Raw genomic sequence first — 11,531 nt, forward strand, 5'->3', positions numbered from 1 at the left:
TGTTTAGAATCTCCCTCCACGCAAATATTTTGAAAGCCTCTATTCCGAGCAATTATCAGAGCATCTGAAACTCTGTTTTATGTGAAAATCTCGAGGATATTCATATATTGGGGTATGTTTAATCAGCATGTGTTGTAGATCCAAAAATTTCAATAAACCAATGCAAATTAGATTCATTAGATTTAAGAAACTCAAGTTGTAGGTAAATTTTTCGTAAGTTCATTAGATTTAATAAACCTGAGACGGTCGTAAATTAATAATTTCACAATAAACTTGTGTTGTAGGACATTTTTAAAGAATTGGCTTCTGCATCCTATATGTTTTTGAGAGGACAAGCTTTGGCACAACACATAAGTTGCTCCTTCGTGGCTAAAAGATCACGAGTTCAAGTCGTGGAAATAGTCTTTTTGCAGAACAAAAATAAGACTGCGTATGATAGACATTCTCTGACCCTTGCAAAGAAGGAAGTCTTGTTGGGTTGAGATCACCCTTATCATAAATGTCTTTTTGAAAGAGTTTATCAAAAAAGTTATTAAGTAGTCCTTTTGCAATTGGGTGTTCATAAAAGTTAAGACCATTTACTTCCCCAAGATGAATAGATGAGAATGCAAGATGCATAGCATACTGAAAAAATTTGATGAAAATGGGGAAAGATGAAGTATGAAAAAACTTGTGTAACTGCAAATTAATGGCTATTTGGTGGGGAGGAGTTGGCGGAGCGCTCCACAGATCTTGAATCTCTCAAGATCAAAATGTTAGTGTTTCGAATGTGAACTCTTTTGACACCACCCCGAATGAACTCACCAAAAGAAAAAGGAGCCGGTGTCAAAGCCATCCCGAATGAACACACCAAAAGAAAAAGGAGCCGATGACAAAGCCGATGACTGAGTAGGGATAAAAAAAAGCGTGTGAAAATCACTTCTCTTTTAAATTACTAACAAATCCTTCGAACCAACTTCTGTACAGTCTACGGCAGTTTCCTCGTCAAACTTTAATCAAACAGTTAAGAATGGCCTTAATCAAATTTCTGGAACAACAAAATTCTCTTTTATAGAACTAAGAACCATACTCCTATACCTCATTTTGTGTACTGGTGATACCATGCGATTCTAAGCCTGCCTCGAATGCACTAAGACTCGTAAATTACTAGACCGTCGAAACAAACTTACTTTCGATTTTCTTCCTTGTCAAATGATTCTGAGGTGGCCAAGTACTGGTTTCTCAGTCCGGGTTTGAAACTTTAAACTTTAAAGCATTTCAACAACAAACTGTTCATCCTGCCAAAGAGGAGCAATGCAACAATATTAACTGATATCAATTACAAAAGAGCAAATAGATTCACTGCAATTTTATTTTCCTCGTTAAGAATAAAAAGAACTGACCGAATAAGGGATTGCACGGGGCTCACTTTCTTCTTCCTCTAAGCTATACAAATGGAACATGCCTGCCTTTGATCTCAACTCTTTTCAGTTTCCCGGCAGACTAAGGGAGAATCAAGTGCAAGAGAATATTGGATTAACAGTTATAATGTCAGTACTAATGAATGCATGCAAAGGTTCATGATGCTTAAACTTCCAAGGTAGTGAGCGAAATACTTCAAATACATGATTACTATGGAACCGGAAAGTACATGCTGACTTTACCAGTATGCTAGTACATGTGCAGCACAGTCAAAACATTTTTCACGCTTCGTTTGTTGTGGAATAAGCTGTTTAGAACACCAACTGCGAACGCTTCAGCATGAGCTTTTTCTTCCTGCGTGACAATACAAGCAGTTGGAGGCCAATAAAAATAGTGAAATCCGGAGATATCTAGATCATTTGTTGTATACTGCTGACTCCTGTATAGATGTCCGACCTTTTAATTCTTTCCTTTATATTCAATTAAATGTTGGACTATAATCTAAAGATCGATGTAACATGAGAATAAGGGATAAAAGCATAAGCAAAATGAAGCTCTGTGATCTGGTAGGAAAGTTAGATCAGATAACTAGGGATTTTGATAAGTTGAAAAAGAGGACCACTCAGATGTCAAATACATATAACAGGATTAAAATGAGAAGGATTACTGATTTGTTAAAGGCTTGACATAATGACTATGAAACAGAGTACAGAATCTAACCGGTCTACAGCTTCTTTTCCATGCAAAGCTGCGGCCTTCGCAAGTTGATATATTCTGTTGAAATTTGTTTGATCCATGGCCTCTTTATCAAATATGGCATCTGATAAAACAACTGATGATGCTCCTTCAGCAATATACTCCCCAACTACATCTGTATCAAGCAGAAGAACAAAGTATCAGAATAATAAGTCAGGTGTCCTTGCTCAAATCCAATCATTTACTTCCGGAGGATGTTGAACAACACCTGAAATATGAGTAATAATTTCATAACTGGAACTAAATTTAGCTAAATATAATCCTGAAAGATTTCGATCTCTTTAAGTTATAAGTTTTAACTAACGTATACCCAAAAAACAGCTAACATGATGAAAGACCTTCTTGTCACCTCCTAACGTATGCTTTTCACATAAAAGAAAAAAGCTACCAGCCAGAGTGCTGGAACTACTGAATTTGCATTGATCAAATAGCTGCTAGGACCTTATGTTTCTTTCATATGACATAAGCTAAAGATTTTCCGAGTATTAACAGGACGTGATGGCTGCACTGAAGCTTTAAAAGAAACAGGAGAGTCAAATTACCAACCTATCTTTATGCCTTGAGAAGCAACCATTGAGATGTGAGGAAAAGGCTTTTTAATGGCTGATATATATTGTGTGCCACCTAATGCAGAAACAGGATATACCTGCTCACCAATATAAGACAGTTGATTCCACAAGTCTTATACAGAGCTGAACAAGCATGCATAAGAAATTGAACTTTATGGGGCAGTGCAATACACAATTAGCCATGAAAAGTTCACTACACTCTACAATTCATTTTTCAACTGAAAAGAAACATTTTGTTCACTAAGCTCAGTGAAGCTACTAAAAGATGCTTATAATTAACTTATGACCTCGGATGTTTAACTTGGTTTTGTTTTTTTTATTAAAGTTGTACCAGAATGTTGGTGGACATCTTTTTCGCTGAGTCTTTATACCGTGTTTTATAATGATTATTCACTAATATTTGGTTCTCATATTCCTAGTTTTTGTTTGACTCCAAACCGATAGTCTATGATAAAGATGTCTGTCGTGAAGCAACTTCCATGTGAGAAAGATGAATGCAAAGAATTACCTTGACAATCTTGGCACCAGTGTTATATGCAGACAATATCTGCAATTAGCAAATTGGTTAAGGAAAAGTTGATCAGTCTTTGCAATGTCCATCACAATACCATGATATGTAAAATGCATTTAGATTTTCCGGTATAATTACAAGAGTAAAGATTTTAAAAATTAAAATAGGTCAAACAGGTTCAACTGTAAATCCATGAAGCTTCAGAGATTGAAGCGAGTTACAGTTTTAAGTATAAGAAATGGCTTTACCTCTGTTGGGGTCATAACACCAGGTATGTATAAAACTTCACTATACCGTAAATCATCCACAATATCCTGATGCAAATTTTTTGAGTTATTAAAAGTAATATGAGATAGATATTTGAAGACATGAACATGGAATATAACTGATAATAAATGGAAATAGTTACAAGTTATACGATGGTAAGGAAAGCAGAGTGATTGGAGAAGAACAGAGAAAAGTGAAGGAGGCTTTTCTTGGCCAAGTATATCAGTATATGTATGCTATGCCAAAAGGAATGGACATGTCTACAAAGATAAGTTGGTAGTCTCGCACAACAATAAGTTACTCCTATGTACATCTATGAGACAACGTCCTATAAGCCCTTGCAAGGCTTGTTAAGAATCCAATGTGGAGCATTTATCTCCAAGAACTTAGTAGATAAGCTCTAATGTGAAGATAAAAGGTTCTTCATTGTTATGGGTCCGGTTACCCTCATTCCAAATTAAAAGTTAGATTAGATGAAGATAAGGGAAGTTGAGAGATACACTTTGTGGTTAATACCTATGAAGTTCAGTATTAAGTAAAGAAAAAGCATACAGAAACTTCTAAATGCTTACCTTCACCATAGCAGGACTCATAAGAAAGTTGGCTCCTGCTAGCATTGCCCTTTTGGCATCGTCAACATTTAGTACAGTTCCGACCTGCAGGCCCCTTGGCGACTTCAGAGAAACTAATTTATGATGGTTCCAATTACAGTTTCTATTATGGGATACAATTTGATCTTGTCATTTCTAGAAACATACAGAATTTGCATTTCGAATGCTTATCAGAAGACGTGACTGGAATTTAGAAAGAGAAGCTATCAAGGTTAAAATCCAAATTTCCCATCTAGAACATATATGCTACACAAGTCACATTTCAGATAACATCCAAGAAAAGGATAATGTATGACTCAGACTCACCCACATGAACCAATATTTGTGTTCGATAATGCAGATGAGGGAATAAGTGCGTAATTTTGTTTTTAAAGTTTTGGTGATTTATTGTGTCAAACACCATGACCTAGAGCGCAAAAGAAATTGAAAATGAAATGTCAACATATCGAGAAGGAAGAAGATGATTACCCCCAGGAATCTTGTAGGATGGTCAAGTACTAGCTGCTGTAGAACCTGTGCAGGAAGGGTGAAAAAAAGAAGGCATGAGCACCAGAGCTAAGTGACCATTTTAATAAGGAAAAAAGAAAGTTCAAAACTTTAAACAACCTCAAAGACACCTGGGGTCGACATCACAATCTCCAGCTGCATATGAAAAGATAATAAACTATCAGCAACCCATCATTGGTGGTTATATAAAAAAAAATAACTATACTTTAGTCTTATAAACAATGCAAACATGCAGCAGACATTTCTTGTACAAGGGGGTTGCGCTCCCTTGGTGCTTTTTCAGTAAATGTCATGCTTACTGTCATGTTAGCAAAAGAAAGAGAAGAGGGGGTTGATAGAAAATGCTTTGTCTCCCTAGCATAAGAAAACAACCATTATCTAACAACAAGCATATTTATGCAGAATAAGAAAACTATTGTTATTACCATATGAAGTTGGCAATAGTTCCCTAAATGCAAGGTACTTGAAGGATTGTAAAGAATTTAAAATACCCACAACCAGGGAGCTTTAACTACCTGATACAAGTACATGCAGATATTCCACTGTGAGCTAGTAATATCTTTCAGACATTCGAAACTGATGCAACTGATTCGATTACTACACAAATGAGAATATTATAACTCTAACTCATAGACTAAAACATTAAGTCAGCTATTTTTGAATTTTAATGTTTCATTAAAGCTTGAGCTTTTCCCCAACATATTTAGGAGGAGATCTTGGACGGAAACCAATTTCAACTTCATCTATGAAATTTAAGGCAAAAATAGAAAAGTTACGAATAGAGAACTCACAACTGAAATGCCACCACGAAATGCAGCACTAGCAGCTTCAATTGCCAGTTCTGCACTACAGAAGGCGAAAAACAAAGAGTAAGTTCGAAAACCTGCTATAAAATTCACTCCTTTTCGACTAGAGAAAAAGTAAACCAAAAGAAGTCAAATCGAATACAATTATCCTTTCAGATAAATAAGAAATATCATTCAAACACAATGCAGAACAAGCAGGAAAGGTTGCATAGTAAATCTAGTAGCAGGTTTCTGTGCGCAAGAAGCATAACAGAAACTCAAAAACAAGCGAATCACAAGCTAAAACGTCAGCTGCGCACCCCTAAACCTCACAAATATTTGACTCTTGCTACTATATAATACACATTAAAAAGAGCCGCCCCCATTTGTTTCTTAGTCTTTCGAGTGCAAAGAAGTCATATGCTGCAGTTTCGGAGGAAGGTTGCCTGTTTGGATTGCCGAAAATTTATAATCCGATTAGATTTGCTAGTGTTTGAAATTCCGGAAAATGGTATTTCTAAATCACTCTTGACTTTTAAAAATCCCATATGAGACCCAATTGAGCATGCATAAAACTACATAGCAACACAGGCTGCGCTGTGATCGAAATTATTAACTTCTCTGGGGAAACTAGGGAGAATATCCCGTCAAAACCGTAACAGAAGCCTTCGTTATTTCGATCTTTATGGAAAATCTTACTTGTTTGGAGTTTATGCCGTAATTTGAAACTAGTTGTAGAGATATTTTGAACGTTATTATCTTGTTTATGAGGAGAGTGAGTCACCTGTTGGCGCGAAGGCAGGCGATGACACCAGAATTCTCAATCTCCGCCAAGGTTTTGTCAATAGAAATTGCACGAGACGAGCAACGAAGGCCGAGGCGGTGGGGTCGCCGCCACTGAGGGTGGTAGGTGGGGATTTGAAGGCCAGGAGAAAACAAAGGCCGTATGATGTTTACACTCGCACTCGTGCTCGCCATATCCACTGCTCCCTTCAACTGTGAAAAAACACGAGTAGATAACTTTGGGCGGGACGTATTAATTAGTAAAAGATAATACTTGTGTTCCCTGGTGGTAACATGATTAATGAATGTTTATTTAAAGAGAAACTAGCATTTGCCTACACACTTTATATGTATGAACACATTTGTTTAGAAAATGAGAAGGAGAGAGGGAGAGAGTGAGAACGTGGGGGATTAGTGGGAGGTTTTTTTTTTCTTTTTAAAATTTTTAATATTAGAGGTATTTTAACATCAGCCGTAGATGATGCTTCAATAAAAAACAGTAAAATTTGAACCTGTAAAATTACATTATTGCCCATCATTTTTTTTGTGTGATAAAAGACTAAGTAGTATTTTCACCCTCTTTTGGTTGACAAAAAAAGTTTCATTAATTAACAAAGATTAACACATTTATTTATTTTTATAATTTTATATTCCGTTAATTAACAAATTTATTTTTTTTACTTTTGAATTTTTTTTATAGGATAAATTATACAAAACTATCTTAATTATGAATCCACAACAATCTCATCTTTTAAATATTGCAATGTCATACATCATCTTATGAATTTATTGCAATGTCAGACTTCTATTAAATTTTCTGTTAAATTTGACATTTAAATGATGAAATGGTAAGTGCGGAACTCACAACCTCACCTATTCAAATTAAAAAATTAATTAATATTAATTAAATCACCTTCACAAACACACCCCCCCCCCCCCCCAAAATCCTTCCATCCCCCCTCCATCTCTCTCATTCCTTCACAACCAAAAACACAGATCCTACCCACGCCAACATTCCCCCACCCTCCCCGACCACTCATCCCACTCCCCCATTCTTCTCCTCTTTTCCCAAAAACAAAAAAAAAAACCCATAATTTTTTTTTTTTTTGCAGGTAATTGATTCACCCTCTTTAATCTCCAAATCTCGCCATCAATGGCTTAACTGGCCGATTCTACCGTCCTTCATCACCCTCCCCCCTCCACTGCACCTCAACGTCGCCCTCTCCACCCATTTCGTACGATTCTCCTTTGACCTCCTGACCCTCATGTTTGTCTCTCGTCCCCGCGTGTCACACCCTCATCCTGACATATGACCAAAATCGACACGTGACGTCACTACATTCTTGTTTATCTATCATGTATCGCCTCTAAGACAAAACCAAAGCACAACCAATGATTTAACCACACATTCATTTTCTTTTATTTCATGGTTGCATCTAACCTTAGGGTTAGATTGCCTACATACCCTAAGAAGTAATTAAGCCATTCGTAGTTCAACATTCACTAAACTCAGACATTTATCCTAGTGCGTTTTAACAGGAAGGCATAGTATTCCTCAATCAATTATTGGGACTTGACAAGCATGAATTACTAGATAGTGGGCTACATAACAAACCCAAATGGCAATCAAGATTTCAATTTCATCCATCATATAAATCACTATGTTTCAACATAATACCGCAATTTATAGCATGCAACATCTCAAAAAAAACAACCAACGAAGCACAATATTATTCTTTAGCCACATTGGTCAACGAATCTAATAATAGTAATAAAAGTCATATCCAACATCATTCCACAATCACTCCAATTAATCAATCCCAAGAATCAAAGATGCATGATATTAACATTTAACTACGCTAATCAATCAATAAGATCACATATCAATTCACAAAATTTAATAAAGGAATTCTACATAATTCCCTACCTGGATTCCAAGTAATAACATGATAAATCTAATTTATAAACACAATGTCTACTGTGAGCAATTCCTATTCACCCGAATCTAGGGCTGGTGTTACACCCGCCCCCGCTTATAAAAGTAATTCTATAAGTCTCCCCAAAAAATTTATAGAATTTTCAATTTAGTCCTTATTCCTTCACCTAATTAGGATCTGGAAAAGAGATTTGTTGTCATCCTCAAACTGCCACGTGGCAGCACCCCAACTCACCTCTCTTTTCTCTTTCTGTCCCCTACCCGTGACTTCTTCTCTTTCTGTCTTTGCACTCTTTCTTCTCTCTTTCTCGAAAACTCTCTTTTCTCTCTTACAATGTGACCACGCACACACCCATAGCTGCACCTACTCGAGGAAATCATCACCATCATCGCGATCAAAACCTTATCTTTCTCTCCCTTTCTCTCGTTGCAGTGAGGACAAAGGAACCCGAGAACTCTCCTGCAAGTTTCCTTTATTTTCCAGTTGGGTAAGCCTAAATTCTCTCTCTATCCGTATTAGATTGTTGTCTGGATGGGATTTACTAAGTTGTATCTCGTTATTTCCAAGGTTTTAGAGAAAGATTGGCTCGGGTGAAGGCACACCCATCTCTGGTGAGCCTGTGGTTGTCGAGGGGATTTCCGACCACCACCGGCCGTTTCACGGCGAACTAAAGGTATAAAAACACTCATCTCACCTTGTGCTTCCTTTTGGTACCTAGATCGGGGTCTAGAGTACACGTTTGCAGTTGACCAGAGCTGTAGAAGCTTCGGCGTTCTCCTCCGGTTCGCACCAGGCCCTTCAGGCCGTTTCCAAAACCCACCGGCCTTAAGCCCGTTTTGTTTCAGCCCAAAACCTTAACCCATTTCCTTTTTGTTTTTTATTTTAAAAACCTTAAAACCCAAAGGCCTTAGGGCCATATTAGTAAACCCAAAACCCTTTCTAATTAGGCCCTCGGGTCGTGTGGGTCTGGGCCGAGCCCAGAGAGTTACTAACCCATTTCCAATACCCAAACCCTAAACTGGGTTGACCCGGGTTGACTATGACGAGTTGACTCATGACCCGCTGACTTTGGCCGTTGACTCGGTCAATGGTCAGCGTTGACTCGATCAACGGTCAACGTTGACCTTGACTTTGACCCGTCAACATTGACTTTGATCTGTCAACGGTCAATGTTAACTTGACTGTTGACTTTGACCTTCGGGTTGACTTTTTGGGTTTTCTTGCGGAACTTCTTCTAGGCTAATTTCGACATTCTGGACCCGTTTTTTAAGTCCGTTTTCCCAAATTCAATCATTTGAGTAGAGTTTGATTGAAGGTATCCTTTGTGTGAATAAGTGCAAGTAATAGCAGTGATTCCGTTATTCCTTTTTGGTTCGGCTTTGCACCAACGGTGTACGGTGAGTGGACCCTTTCTAAAAATGAATATTTTGATAGTAGAAATGCATACATGAAAAGCATGATTTGATGACTATGTTTTATGAAACGTTTTATGAGATAACATGCTTACTGAGGCTGGTTTGAATTATTACTATTTTTCCTATAACCCGTGTTCTTATAGAATATCCGATGGATGATGATATGATATTTAGAATATGTTTAGAACACCTCTTTATAGTATAGATGATGGATGAATTTATACTATGAAGTTGCTTTTCAATATATGTATGTTCACTGGTTTTGTACTTACCTAGTGGTCCTTTCCACTACGGGACGTAGGAATAAAGCCTATCCGTCCGGGCGACGGTTTGGTGTTGGCATAGGGCCTGAAGTGTGTTACCTCTGGCTATTTAGCACATGGACAGGGAGTCGGCATGGGGCCTGAAGTGTATTTTCCTCTGACTGTTTGCTCAGAGACGAGGAGCCGGCATGGGGCCTGGGGTGTTATCGGACATTCACTAGTGATTATTATATATACAAGTTATGATTTGAGACATTGCACGACATGCTAGGTTTCGGAAAACCTATGTTTATCATTATATATGTGTTTCATAAAACTTGGGGTTAGTACGTTAATAACTGTTTTGTTATATATATCAACTTGGTCCACTCATGTTTGTTTTGCGCCCCTTCAGTACCTATGAACGAGGAATATAATCTGAGCTACGAGGCATTTCCCTACCAGTGATTTTGTGCTATATTCTCTCTGCTTCAACATATTATAATAGCACTTCTCTATCTTAATTTATGCTTGTACTCTGTAATAGACTTATGCTCTGGACATGTCATGTATTTTCCTAATTTTAATACTTGTAGTTGAACTTTTATTTTGTGTAATTAGCCCTTATTGCATGTTTTAGTTTATTTCTTAGAATTTGTGTAATTTAATTGGCTTCATCACCCTTCGGGTGTCGGCCAACACGTGACCATCTCGATGTCCCTAAGACATCAGGGTTGGGGCATGTCAGCCGGACTAACCTTATGGAAATGAGCAAGAGTAGGGATTCCAGGACCACTTAACAAAATTTAACTACAATATGGTCGTTTATCGAAATGTACCAAGTACAACTAATCCTCATCACTCCTAAAATGGGTATGGTCCCCCATTACAGATATACCAAGTAGAAACATAGGCATAATTTAATCGTGCAGGCAATGATCACCCATCGCGGATATACCAAGCATGGTCACCCTTGAAATACATATGGTCCCCTATCACGGATATACCAAGCAGGAATAATTATAACAATCGACGACCGTTAGAGCATTGTCACAGAAATGATGAAAATCATATGTGAAGTAGCTTGAAAACGCCTTAATTCGGCAAAAACCCTAGAAATGGTGAGCTTCGATTCGTCAAATCTGCAACTCCGCCATGCCCATACTTGTTTAGGGTTTGCTCATGGGTTCAAGGGAAGCATTTTGGTGGTGGTAATCATCGAAATACCTTTCAGAAACGGCGGATCGCCGCAGTGCACCCTACGAAGCCCTCGGCTTCGATTCTCAGGAAATGAGACCAATTTGTATTAGATTTTTTATTAAAATGGAAGAGGGAAGGCTATGGAGTTGTCCCCAGGTGTTTTTTCACTATGAATCACAGGAGAAACGCCGATGTTAGCATCAGAATCTATGGTTGCAGTCGGGTCGGGTCACTCAGGAAACGGGTCGAGGAGGTGGATCCGGTTCCCTTCTTTTCCCCTTTTCTCCTTTCCTTCCTTTCTCTCCTCTCCCATTAGTTCACACCCCTCCTCCATTTCTGATTGGTCCACCTTCCCATTAAATGGGCTTTCCCTTCAATCTGATTGGTCCCTCTTCCAAATAAAAATAATAATTTTTTTATTTAGAGAAATTCCTAAATTAATATTTATCTTCAATTTCCGTTGCTCGTATCTTCTTTGTTATAATTTCAATTCACGAATGACCTTCGCCTATGCGTTCGTAGGATTGAGCTCTATTTAAAAACATTA

At 37.8% G+C, this 11,531-nt stretch overlaps 1 protein-coding gene across 3 annotated transcripts; it reads right to left on the reverse strand.

The window, feature by feature from the left end:
• Nucleotides 1-904: 904 nt before the first annotated feature.
• On the reverse strand, nucleotides 905-6,630 carry LOC103946190 (KHG/KDPG aldolase-like). Of its 3 annotated transcripts, none has more exons than XM_048572785.1 (12): nucleotides 6,192-6,630; nucleotides 5,414-5,468; nucleotides 4,722-4,757; nucleotides 4,584-4,628; nucleotides 4,077-4,160; nucleotides 3,486-3,551; nucleotides 3,235-3,273; nucleotides 2,704-2,803; nucleotides 2,122-2,272; nucleotides 1,644-1,755; nucleotides 1,409-1,482; nucleotides 905-1,277 (listed from the first exon to the last, which is right to left on the reverse strand). In XM_048572785.1, the coding sequence occupies exons 1-10, from the start codon at nucleotides 6,383-6,385 to the stop codon at nucleotides 1,713-1,715; spliced, it is 813 nt and encodes a 270-aa protein (XP_048428742.1). In that variant the 5' UTR covers nucleotides 6,386-6,630; the 3' UTR covers nucleotides 905-1,277; nucleotides 1,409-1,482; nucleotides 1,644-1,712. The 3 variants fall into 3 exon arrangements, with proteins under 3 accessions (XP_048428742.1, XP_048428741.1, XP_048428740.1); XM_048572784.1 differs by having other exon boundaries at nucleotides 905-1,268; nucleotides 1,383-1,482; XM_048572783.1 differs by having other exon boundaries at nucleotides 1,383-1,482.
• Between the last annotated feature and the right edge of the window lie 4,901 nt (nucleotides 6,631-11,531).

Source organism: the organism of the source record quoted next, unplaced genomic scaffold (assembly GCF_019419815.1).
Source record: "Pyrus x bretschneideri cultivar Hongxiangsu unplaced genomic scaffold, Pyrus_bretschneideri_v1 Contig62, whole genome shotgun sequence".
Lineage (NCBI taxonomy): Eukaryota > Viridiplantae > Streptophyta > Magnoliopsida > Rosales > Rosaceae > Pyrus > Pyrus x bretschneideri.